This window comes from Cupressus sempervirens, chromosome 9 (genome assembly GCF_028749045.1).
Source record: "Cupressus sempervirens isolate cs-2001-9-10 chromosome 9, ASM2874904v1, whole genome shotgun sequence".
NCBI classification, from domain to species: domain Eukaryota; kingdom Viridiplantae; phylum Streptophyta; class Pinopsida; order Cupressales; family Cupressaceae; genus Cupressus; species Cupressus sempervirens.
In genome coordinates this window covers 219,188,965-219,201,386 of record NC_143126.1, presented here as the reverse complement: position 1 = coordinate 219,201,386, position 12,422 = coordinate 219,188,965, and the positions used below count along the sequence as shown (strand labels likewise).

The window sequence follows — 12,422 nt, the reverse complement described above, 5'->3', positions numbered from 1 at the left end:
ACTCAAAATATTTTGCTAGTTAAGGATTGCCCAAAGCTAGGTTCCTTATACAATTGCCCTTTTAATCTTAGCTTAATAGCCAATTGTCTTTCTGATGAAGAAAAACAGAGCTGAAATTCCTCCAACTATAGTTATCTCCTCAAAAACGGAACAAATCATTTCTGTAAGTGGAAGGACCTTGACAGCAATAAGTACAGTATGTTCCGTAGCCATATCGTGGTCAATAAAAAGGGCAATTCAGAAATTTTAATAGATCTTGGACAGTTGATTAACGACAACTATTCCGCAAAATTGAGTAGCTATGTTTGTGGAGATGGAATCACAGTCAAATTGTTTCTTATTTTCATCTACGTTGTTACACACTTAAACAAGGTGAAAAAAATTCATGTTAGTCAAAGCATACACCAAACATAACTCTTCATGTGTCCATCTTTCAAAGGTTACATGAAAATTAATGGTTGATCATACTGCCCAAGATAAATAATGTGAAAGAATGTCACACTTATATGATTATTTGGAGCAGTTTATTTGTTAACCCCAGCATACAGATCAAACAATTGCTACAATTGATGACTCGTATATTTTTGCTAAGAATACTCACGTTAGTACTTTGATGATCCTTCCAAGCGAAAGGTGCTGCTAAAGACAGGGATTAAATTACTAGCCACTTTCAAATGTCATACCTGGCATAATTGACTCGTCAAAAGTTGTAAAAGGATAAAAGTTATTAATATCTGAGTTGAATTCAAGATGGTTGGAGCCTGGATTATACTCCAGTCTTCCCTAGGGAGGATGTAGCATGTTGTGCTTATGATTGCATGAACATTTTCTGTAAATCAATAAATCTCATTGACTAAAGCAATCATGCTTCCACAAATCTTGGAGACTCGAAGATTATTTCATTAAAAGTTTGGTTGACGCATACATTGCTTCCTCTATATAAATAATCACATGGACAGCTTGGACCATTGTTAATCTCTCACTTTGTGTATTTTGTTTTTGAGTATCAACTACTTGAAGAAAATGGCCTCCCTCATCTATGGTGACTTGGTTGTGTACTCGTTATGCAAAGTTTTGATTTCCTATCCAAACATACCAATCCAAAAGCACCGCGGATCCCTGAGTCTACTCTATGGAGTTATACAAAGTGTTTTGATAGAACTTTGCATTCTTGACAATTGTAACTAGTGTCTGAACACGTAGAAGGATTGAGATATTATGGAGTACAATACCTTTGTCATTTCTGAACAATGGAGCAAAGTCTGGATTGAAAGTGAAGTTCACTACAATCATAAGTAAAAGGGATTCATTCTCATCAAGAAGAGCAAATATACATTCAAGTTAGAGTTGTATGATTATAGAGAATGCCATGATTGCAGACTTGTCCAAATTCACACACCCAGCAGTTGAAATAGTAATGGGCTTATTATGGTCTCAAAGATGCCAAGAAAACTTTGAATAATGGAATAAGTGGGAATTTTACATTGTGGGGGGAAATAATAACCAATGTTACATTCACATTTGAACCATCGTTGAAGGGGAGATGTCTCTCAAATTATTTGAGAATGACGTACTTAAATTGTTTGACAAATACTTATATGGAGGCATTTTCTATTTAGATGGACCTTCATTGGAGCAACTTGTATCTCAGATATTGATGCGCAAATAAGTATTTACTATCCTTGAATATTATATTTATTTACTTATTTACTCTCTCTCTCTCTCTCTCTCTCTCTCTCTCTCTCTCTCTCTCTCTCTCTCGCATTTCTATATGTACTATAAAGAGTTATTTGCCTTGATCTTTTCCTTTGTTTCCAAGGATGTTCTTATAGGAAAATAAGAATGGTGCATTAGGTACACTACCAAGGAATTGTAAAGCACTCAATCTTAGGACTGTAGCTCCAAGATGTTTTTGGGATCTTAGTCATATGTTGATCATGGTAGAAGATGCGAGTATATTAAAGAAATTTATCATTCTATGACAAGAGGGAGCAGCTAGAGTGTCTAATTCAATTGATCTTAGAGATTAGATGGATACTTAAATGCTTATAGTCATGGGACTAAGATGATCTTCAAAGAAGAGGAAAATAGCAGCACATTAGAAGCAACCTTGGACGAGGACGTCAACAAGTTGACGAATGTACTTGGAGCTTCAAAAGGAAGTCAAATTAGCATGAATGCCTAATGCAACCAAATTTGAGGATAAATCCATAGTTTATTACATTCACTCAGGTTACCATGGATTCAAACAAGTACATGTGTGTTTTGGGAAATTGTTCTTATTAAAATAATAAATTATGTAACAAATGATGAATACCTTGGAACAAGATATTATCCATGATTGGACTATACGAATAGGACATGCCTCCATGACAGAGGGAGCAACCTAAGGATCTACATTTATTGACATCCAATGATATTGATCCAGAGGGAGTAGACCATGTCGAGATGGTCTCTCTAACTTTTGGTTGCAGTACATTATCATTGAAGAACATAAGACTGATATTCTCACCAAGTCTCATACCAAAACAAAGTTGGTGCATTTCGAGTTGTGAAGAATAAAGCCATTATCAAGAGGGGGGACTTGGCCTCGGTAATTTCTTGAAATATACCTTATTGGATTCTTCTCTATAAGAGAGAAGCTTAATGCGGAACCTGTGTTCCACTATCTGTATGATATGGTTAATGGTATCGCCATGGCAAAACCACGTGAGAGAATCCGTGGTGACTGTGTGTAAGTCCTTTGTTATATGTGTGACTATATGACTCTATGGCCCCTAGTGTACATTACTCAAAGATGACGATCTTTCTGATAATATATACTTGTATACAACATTGTAAGGTGACGACTTTACAATGTTCACTATCATGGCAAATATCAGGTTGACTCGCTATTCATGGAATAGTTAATATCTCTTAGACTTATTGATAGATATTATGCTGACTTGATATCAATTGTGTATCAGTATGCTCTTTATGAGATAATCATGGTGGATGCTATTTGAGGTAATATCCGTGGACATGTCATGATAAGTTATGGTAGACATCATGTGACGTGATGTCAATGCACATACCAATGCTAGGATATACAACTATCATGTGACTTGATATTTTGTATACTCCTTGATATCAAGTGTTAGGTGATATCTAAACCACTTCATACTTAGTCATCTTCCCTAGCTAAGAGGGGGTGTTAAAGATACGGTAGCGTCAGTCAGAATTCAAGGATTGATCTGATAAAACTGTATACATGTATGCATGCATGTATACCAACTCATCATATGAACAGGTATATGTATGCATACACAAACATGCATAATCAGAATTGTTATTCCCATCAACGAAATAGCTCTTGAAACTAATCAAATTATCATCATCAAACTAACTATAAATTCTGAAGCATTCATTCTCTTAAATCATGTTCGATTAAGAAAACAAATTGTGGCTATGATTGTTTATTCCAAATCGAAGTTTGCAGATTATTAGTTTAACCTAATCACACCCGATTAAAATCGGGTCCCTAAATAAATGCTCTTTAATATCTAATCGTGTCTTTTCATGAAGAGACATGTGGTGAATAGACTTGACTGTCTATGTTTGTGTACCTTGGAGAAAATATGAGATAAGGATCCAAACAAGAGATATGATCATCGAAATCAATAATTGGTCTATCTCTTGAGTGTCGAATACCTCTAGTTCTACTCCAGACCTGTGAATTTATAATCAGTATTTTTCAATATTGACTGAGCATTTTAACAGGAACTATAGAGACTTCTAAGATAAGTGTTAGGAAATTGACCCAGAAATCAATGATATACAGCTATAAGGTGGGGTTAGTTTTATTTTGTGGTTCATGTTCTTTCTGCTCCATGATCAATGTCAATTCATTTTATTTGCCACCTCAGTATTTTGGTTTTATCTCCTATCTCAGACACTCCAAGATAAGTTAGGTGCAATAAGGCAACTATAGAGACTTCTAAGATAAGTGTGTTAGGAAATTAACCCAGAAATCAATGATATACAGCTATAAGGAAAACCATAAAGGAGATACAAGAAACACAAGATACCCAGAAAACCCTTCCAAATGAATAGAAAAACCCAACCACACAACAAAATATCACTTTATTGATAATAAAATATTCAAATGTATAATGCCTCTCGCTTGAAGCAATATATATAACGCGAGAGATTCTTCACATTACAACCAAAGGTCTCATGATTTTTCCAAAAATATGACTTCATTTTCAAGTACAAAACTCTTTGTATTTCCATGCTTCGACACATGTCTTTATACTTAATATTACAATTATTATCATAAATGGCCTCTTCAATTGAAAATGCGCATAACGGTATTAATGCCCAAAGATAAAGATCTCTATTGCAGCTACAATCTCCAACACTCCCTCTTAGCAAGAGAGAGATCTTTAGCTGAACAGTCACACAAGGCTCCAGCCAAAATGTCAATGATAAAATCGAATCACATAGATCTTATAAAATTCATGGAATCACTCAACATGAAAACCCTGCAAGAAAAACAACCAGCTTCCATCACAGACTCTCTCATCGTGATGTTGTCATGGAATCTCTCAAATTGACACTAAGAGAACAGTTTACTCGTTGTTAATAATCATGGAATCACTCAACATGATAGGCATTTAACAATTACTCATTATCATGGAATCACTCAACATGAAAAAACAAAAATCACATTCAACTTTCATCATAGATTCACTCAACATGATGACATCATGGAATCTCTCAACATGACAAACCTACAAAAATCACAATCACCTTTCATCACGAACTCACTCAACATGATGTTGTCATGGAATCTCTCAACATGACAAGTTAGTAAGGTTAGTAAGGTTTACAACCAGCACTGTTTCATGTATTCTCTCAACATGATATAGTCATGGATTCTCTCAACATGACTTCCAAATCCCATCACAGAATCTCTCAACATGATGACATCATAGACTCTCTCTACATGATGCTGACTATGAATCACTCATAAGATCAGGTTGTCCTTACAATTATTATTAATTTTACATGAAAAATAACTCAAAGTCACAATTGAAACTCTTTTCCAACAAGAGTCTCAAAATCTAACAAGAAAGGAAATCATAATTGAAACTTTTTTCCAACAAGAGTCCAACATATTATCAATATGTATAAAAATGACGGGGATTCCATAAACACTCCCTCTCAACATGAACAACTTTAATCACCACAATAAGATACCAGATTCTAATAAGTTTGCAAAGGATTAAACAACTCCCTCTGAAGCTAACTAATCTCCCTCTGAATATCAGCATTAATATGTCCATTTTCACAGTCTGCATGATTTTTGCATACAATCATCCCATTGCTTCCTATCATTCAAAGAAATATAGAGACCAATGCTAAAATCATAATATTATTCCCAATAATATATGACCTGTGCTCATAGAATAATGTATAGAATACATATTTCTTTCAACAATATTGCTCACATATAAAGCACGATAAAACTTGTCTGATCAGTGCTTGATTGTTGATCAAAATCTTATTTCATGTTTCACCCTAATTTTGTCACATCAGAAATATGTTCTTCCAAAGAGATGTATAAATCATAGAAAGAGCGTGGCAATGTCTTCAACTTTCCTAGGAAAAGAACCAACGGCAGCTAGATAACAAAGGAGCTGTAAAACAAGTCTATGTAATTCACAACCCAGTCCACAGTGTCTCATATATCATGATCACAGAACAAATAACTCTGAATATATTAGCAGAGTTAGCATTCATTATCCTCATATGCTAGATACCTTAGAGCCGTGCAAATGAATAAGACAGGCATCCCAGAGCAATACTGCAAAGAAAACGTGCAAAAATTTAAAATTTATTTGTTTATCGAATCCTGTCATTATTCAATACCAACTACTTAGAGATCGATGCCAGAAATTCACTCGTATTTAGTTCAGCAAGATGCGATTACATTACAAGACTGGGAGATTGAAAAGTTCTCTCACGATAAGTTTTCCCACTGATTTGCTTTTCACAAAGATAATGCAAGACCACCTGTCTTGACAATTGCACAGAATGGGAACAATATTAATCTCGTCATGATATGAGCTGAAACTGTCAGCAGTTACAAGGAGAGCTGAGATGATAGAAATTAGAAATAAGGAATTGCATGCGAGTGATAAAAATATTTGACGTTAGAACCGAACTTATCTTGCAAACTTAAAAAAACAAATCTAAAGGAAGTAACAATACTTCCCTAACTTGAAATAATATTTGAACTTAACATGACAGGCCTGCCAACATCCAACAAAAGATCTGTCTAGTATGCTTTTTGTGTCATCCACCATTGATGCTCCTTCCATCTTCATGACATTGTATCCTGTCTGTGACTTCCATCATGGGGCAGCTGGGAGCTCGATGAAAATAATTTCCGCCTCTGCATCCTTTTCTGGTGAATTAGTTTCTGTAGCCTCCATGAGTAATCAAGTACAGAAAATTCCGCTATGGAAATTTATGTGTGATAAAACTTTGAATCTCATTAACCGCTCCTCATCAACTGTTATCTGAGTTAATGGTTTGCCTTACAGCCTTCAATCATGCAGAAATTTTTCAAGAATGGTGCAAACATGCAGATAACAGTCAACACAGCTCACAACAATCTTTCCTGTAAAACCAAAGTTCGGCAGATGAAATTGCACACAGCTGCACCCACCGGCAATTTTGTGGATGACACCAATGATATGTGAGTGATGATGCCTAGCGGGCAACACTGCCTCCGCCATAAAAATCCAACTTGCTGCATTCGTTTGATATACTAACATCAATATGTTAAGATTCAGCTAACATTACAGAGAATACGTAAACAAGAAAATCAGATAACGAAGCATGCAGGTTCCCACTTGAATGAAAAATGAAATGACCACTCTGACTTTACAATAAGATTGGTCTTTTATTGAATACAAAAGAACCGTTGCACAAACCCATCAATACGAATCTAAAAATTATTGCTAGAAATAACAAGATCATCCAGAGACGCACAACAGAAGAGATATGTGAGTATTCCAGGTGAGCCTAGAAGAGCCAAAATCTAGGACAGAATAGATATATGAACACGAATGTAGAAGGTATAAGAGTTTGACAACAAGCATTAATATGAGTGCACAATATAAGACAAGCAAAAACACAGGCAGATAATGAATGATTCCTTCATTGTTGTTATCAAACCTGGCTCTGATACCATGTTAAGAAATTAACCCAGAAAGCAATGATAAACTGCAATAAGGAAAACCATAAAGAAGATACAAGAAACACAAGAAGATACCTTGGGAAAACCCTTCCAAATGAAGGGAAATACCCAGCCAAAACTAAATATCACTTTATTGATAATAAAATGTTCAAATGTACAATGCCTTTCACTTGAAACAATATATATAACACAAGAGAGACTCTTCACATTACAACCAAAGGTCTCTTGAATTTCCCAAAAATATGACTCTTCATTTTCAAGTACACAACTCTTTGTATTACCATGTCTCAATGCATGTCGTCTGACACACGTCTTTATATTTAATCATCATAAATGCCCTCTTCAATTGAAGGTGACCATAATGGTATTAACACCTAGAGATAAAGATCTCTATAGCAATTACAATGACCAACAAAGTACAATAAGCGATTTTTTTCCATACCATTGTTAAGAAAATCTGTACTCTTGCCTTTTTGTTGGCAATCAGTTTAGACACAATAAAAGTCATTTTGTACTTTGTGACTTGTAATTGCAACAATAAAATTTATGTCGGCTTGTTCCTGTATTTCTCGTCCTCATTCCTCATCTCAATTCTGTCCTCTTCCCCACTCACCCTGAATCCAAAGTTGCACAGACCAAGATATGGATACAAATACAGATACCATATTGTATACAGATATGGCCATTTTTTTAGACCTAAAAATGGATACAGCTGGATATGACAGTAATAAAAAACACAAACAGATATAGTTAACACAAATTTCTAAGTTATTAGAGGAGATTTCCATTACTTCAAAAGCACTATACACACACAAATGCTACATATATGCAAAAATAGTACAATTGCATTGGAACATAACCCAAAGAAATGAGCTGCTGAAATAGAAAAACATCTGATTTGTCTATCTCATTTGGTGTAGGTTTTGTTTATACCAAAAGAAATTTTTTTAAAATGCATGAAAGAATTTATTCAAATTCAACTTGGGAAGATCTATAAAAAATCAAATCAAATAGTATTCAACACGGTTGGAAAGTCGAGTGTTTGGGGACACATGGCTACAGTGCTCAACGTCTATCCGAGCCGTCTTGGTTACGTATCCAAATCAAATACGGAGATATACGTGCCCAAGGAGGGGCATAGGAGTTTCTGTCTACTGTGCCTGAATCCCTTTTTATTTTCTTTGATGTGAATCTCATGGTATTGCAAATTTAATTATGGTTAGTTTTAGCATTTTGTTTTACAGACAATTGCTCTACCATATTTAGTTTTGTTTATTATCATCTCCCAAACGTTTCAACCATCATGCACTGGTAATAATCTAACTCCAGACAATTTCAATGGTTAAAAGGTCTTCCTCTTTGGTTTGATTAATAAACTGTAAGACCAACTCCATTTTGAAATCCAAGGTTAACCATTGCCTAAAATGGAGGACTTCGACCTATCCAGCAAGTTGTGAGTCTATGTTTGTTAGTGTGCCTAAAACTACATCAACAATTGGGAAACTCATAAAATGCAAGGACTATAGTATAATCCTTTGTCAAGCATCCGATCCGTATTTTTTTCTATAGGGTTTTGAACAGTTTAAAAATGAAAATTTTTGCACCCTTCTTTCGCAAAATTCTGCCTAGTTTCTCTCTAATGCCTTGAACTTAAGGAAAGAAAACCTTCTTCCCACTTACTCTTCTATCCTGAGTTACTTTGATAACTGTTCATTCAAATTTAAAAATTAGTGGCACGTTTCATGAACTAGAAGGAAGGGAGGATGAATGTGCTACATGCTATGAAAGAAATAAAGATAAAAAGGAAAAAATATTAACAGCAACATTTTCTAGATGATGAAAGCATTTCAAAAGAATTCAAAAGAACAAATTATAGCATAAAAGAATAGTGAAAAAGGACGCAAGAAGATAAAAAAATACTAATAAATAAACCAGTGTAACTTAGTTAAAAGGAGCAATACCAAACAAGTACACCTTATGTTTGGATTACATGCATGAATAGCTGTGTGAGAGGAAAAGCTCTAAATGAAGCAAAATGATGAAGTTCAATTTTGCATATGCCAAGTATGGTGATCAGTGTTGTCACATGTTGGTGCCAAAGATTGCCTCAAAAGAAAAACATGTCATCATGGGTCAACTAAGATGAAGGATGCGTGGAGATAGAGCTCTAAACTTTCTGCGCAACTACCATCCAAGATTGCTGGTTCCTCTAATGATCACAAGAATTTATCCACATATAGATTCAGAATGGCATTTCAAGTCATCTTTGTAAATTGTTCCTTAATCCCTACACTCTAGACTCTTGATAGAACATTAATGTGTGGTACCCAATGGCAAATCAAAACCTCATTGTAAAGCAGAAAAGCAGTACCATGGTTGTTGCTGGACAACTAACATCCAGGAAAAACCTAAAATGATTATGGTTCTTTAAATTCTAATGAAATTGGGTTTATGATATGGCTCCTCCCAACTTTAAGAGATACCTCGAGTGTTTAACATAAACTGCATTAACCAAGCAGCAGTTGAAAATTGAAATTGACATGAAAGGTTGGTGATGAATTAATTGAGCATAAATTTTAAAAGCTGCACCTTCTATCTCTTTTAACTGTGTGCTTTACCTTGACAGTGTGCTAAGTTGCTCAGTCTTCAGAATCTACTTCAGTCCTCTTTTCCCATATGTACCATGTAAAATACTCTTCAATCACATAGGAAAGCTAAGAGTGATGCCCTCTGTTGATGTTTGTAGCTGCAGGAAATATCCTGGTTATCTGCATGGTGCTCTTTTATATACTCATGTTTAGGAACATGAAGAGACGTGTTTGAGAGTATGAAGAGACAACCGAAGAGACATGTGTTTGGAAATATGAAGAGAGACACATTTAGAAAATGAAGAGACTATTGCTTATGATATTAAGAGACTCTCAATTCTAGATATATATCATTGCTTTGTGTGATGAGTTTTTATATTTAGTTAGAAGCATTGTAAACGGACCTCTATTATTTAATAAAAGAGAGATTGTTTTTTTGTTGCTGTGTTTTTCCCTCAAGTTGGAGGGTTTTCCCAGAATAAATCTGTGTCTGGTTTTCTTGTGGTATATTATTAAAGGTTCTGATTATTGCATTTATAATAATCTGGTTCAACACAGTAACACCTTCAAGGTCATTTCTGCAGGCTCCTCTTTTCCCAAGCCACCTTTAGGACACTGATCCAGATGAATTATTGTCAACCACACATTGTATTGAAAAATTCTTATAGATCTCAAGAGAATAAGTCCTATCCATTTGTCTATCTTGTCCACATGCACTTGTTCCTGTCTTTCTTTAGGAGATGATCTTGCTTTGTAGCTTCTTCTTATCGACATACATAATACTAGAGCCAATGCTCCTTAAGTTAGTTTTACCAATCATTTTCTTCTGCTTTGTTCAACAAATCAGTAAAAAACTCGCATCATTTGCCAGAATGCTAACAAGCCTAAGATAGTACATGACCTACACTCACACCCACTGTAAGTGCACTACAGTCTTAAAAGGATTAGATCTCCATCGACATATGCCCATCTAACAGAGCTCAAACCCACGTAATAATTATAACAAAAGCTTTTACGTAGACACTAGTCAATCAACCACTGTAATTTTACTTGACTGAAGTTGCTCTAGGGGCATTTTTCCTTGCCACTTTGCTGGCTGAGCTGTTTAATCACATGTGCCCTACTTAGGATTTCATTTCATTTGTTATTTTTTCGGAGATCTGCTCTTCACTTCTACCAAACAGCATTTTTTTCTTTCTAGACTTTTCTTTAAATGAATCGATTCAGTTTTCTGAATGACTCACTAACAAATTACAGTAAAGAATTTTTAAACTTCCACTTTTGATTTTTGTTTTTCTAAGTTACAATGTCATTTGAAAGGATTAAACCACATTTGGATTATCTTCTGGACCCTTGTCAAGGTGTAGGATGAAGGATTCTATGTTAACTCAGGAGACCTTCATTAACTGTTCATTTAAAGGCAGAGAATAAAGGTAGCGTTTGAAGCGAGTAGCAAGTCAAATAAAGCCCACTTACGCCAGCTCTCTATGGGGGATTGTTTGTTTCGTTTACTTACATAGACATATAATTCTACGCTCTCCGGAATACCACAGGTGACCTCCATTATGAATAATAAATGCCTTCAGCACAAACTCCGGCTACACTGGACAGGTGGTGCGGAAAAATGAGGAAAATGAAAAAGAGAGACAATTAAAATAAGAAATGAATATAATGTTCATCATTTTTTAATCCAGATAAAAAAGCTGCGGATCTGATGTATTAGGGCGTCAAATAAAAGGTTACCCGCTCCTTGTTGGGCTCTGTAAACTCCCATGCTACATTAGGATTGTTATCTGGAGAATCCAAGTGCTGTGACACCGGGCAGATCACATATATAAGTATTCCAAACAATAAAATAAAAATTCTAAAATTTACTATTAAAAAGGGAAGAATATTGATAGGGCATTTGCCTACATAATTCAAGGCCGCTGAAAAATGACGAAGCCCTGGATTAAATCTCCTCGCACTCAGGGCCACCTGCAGATCCAGTAGACATTTTTCACAAAATAACCACAATGAGTGCAAATTTTACAGGGAGACCATTATTCATGAGATGCATGTTACTTTACCAGTGCCCTGCGCGCGGCCTGTGCAAGCCCGGACATCTTCGCCTTTGAATATCACGCTTTAGGCGCTCATTAACTCTTCAACCCCACAAACTGTATCTATAGTTCTATTTCTCCTCGGGCCTGGGCTTCAGTCCGTGTTTCCTTCCTACATACAACCCGAGTTGGCCTAGTGGTGGAGAAATTGTACGAGAGGTCACAAGTTCAAATTCCACTGGGGGTGGGGTATGTACGCCTCGTTTGTAGCACCAAGCGCCTCTGGAAAAAGAGTACGAGGTAGTCTCATATCACTCTCATCATATGTAAACCCAAAAACTATGGCATAGTGTCGTGGATAATAAAATCTACTTACTTTTTTTTTCATATAAAACCGTCGTCACGAATTGAAAATTAAAAAACATCGATCCTTCGACGTGATGACGAGGATGTCTAAGTTCACTAGTTGAGTATTTAACATTTTTAATTTATTTTTTTAGGGAAATATGAAATTATTTTTATTAATTTTTTTGGTACTATCAA

General features: G+C 35.4%; 1 protein-coding gene across 1 annotated transcript in view; it reads right to left on the bottom strand.

The window, feature by feature from the left end:
* LOC149538297 (NADH-ubiquinone oxidoreductase 24 kDa subunit) overlaps positions 1-11,974 on the bottom strand; it is a 57,744-nt gene extending 45,770 nt beyond the window's left edge. Inside the window, exons 1-3 of the mRNA XM_089799674.1 lie at positions 11,907-11,974; positions 11,752-11,814; positions 11,581-11,646 (exon numbers count right to left, since the gene is read on the bottom strand). Coding sequence (XP_089655800.1) covers positions 11,581-11,646; positions 11,752-11,814; positions 11,907-11,942 — 165 coding nt within the window. The 5' untranslated portion in view covers positions 11,943-11,974. The remainder of the gene's footprint in view (positions 1-11,580; positions 11,647-11,751; positions 11,815-11,906) is intronic.
* Between the last annotated feature and the right edge of the window lie 448 nt (positions 11,975-12,422).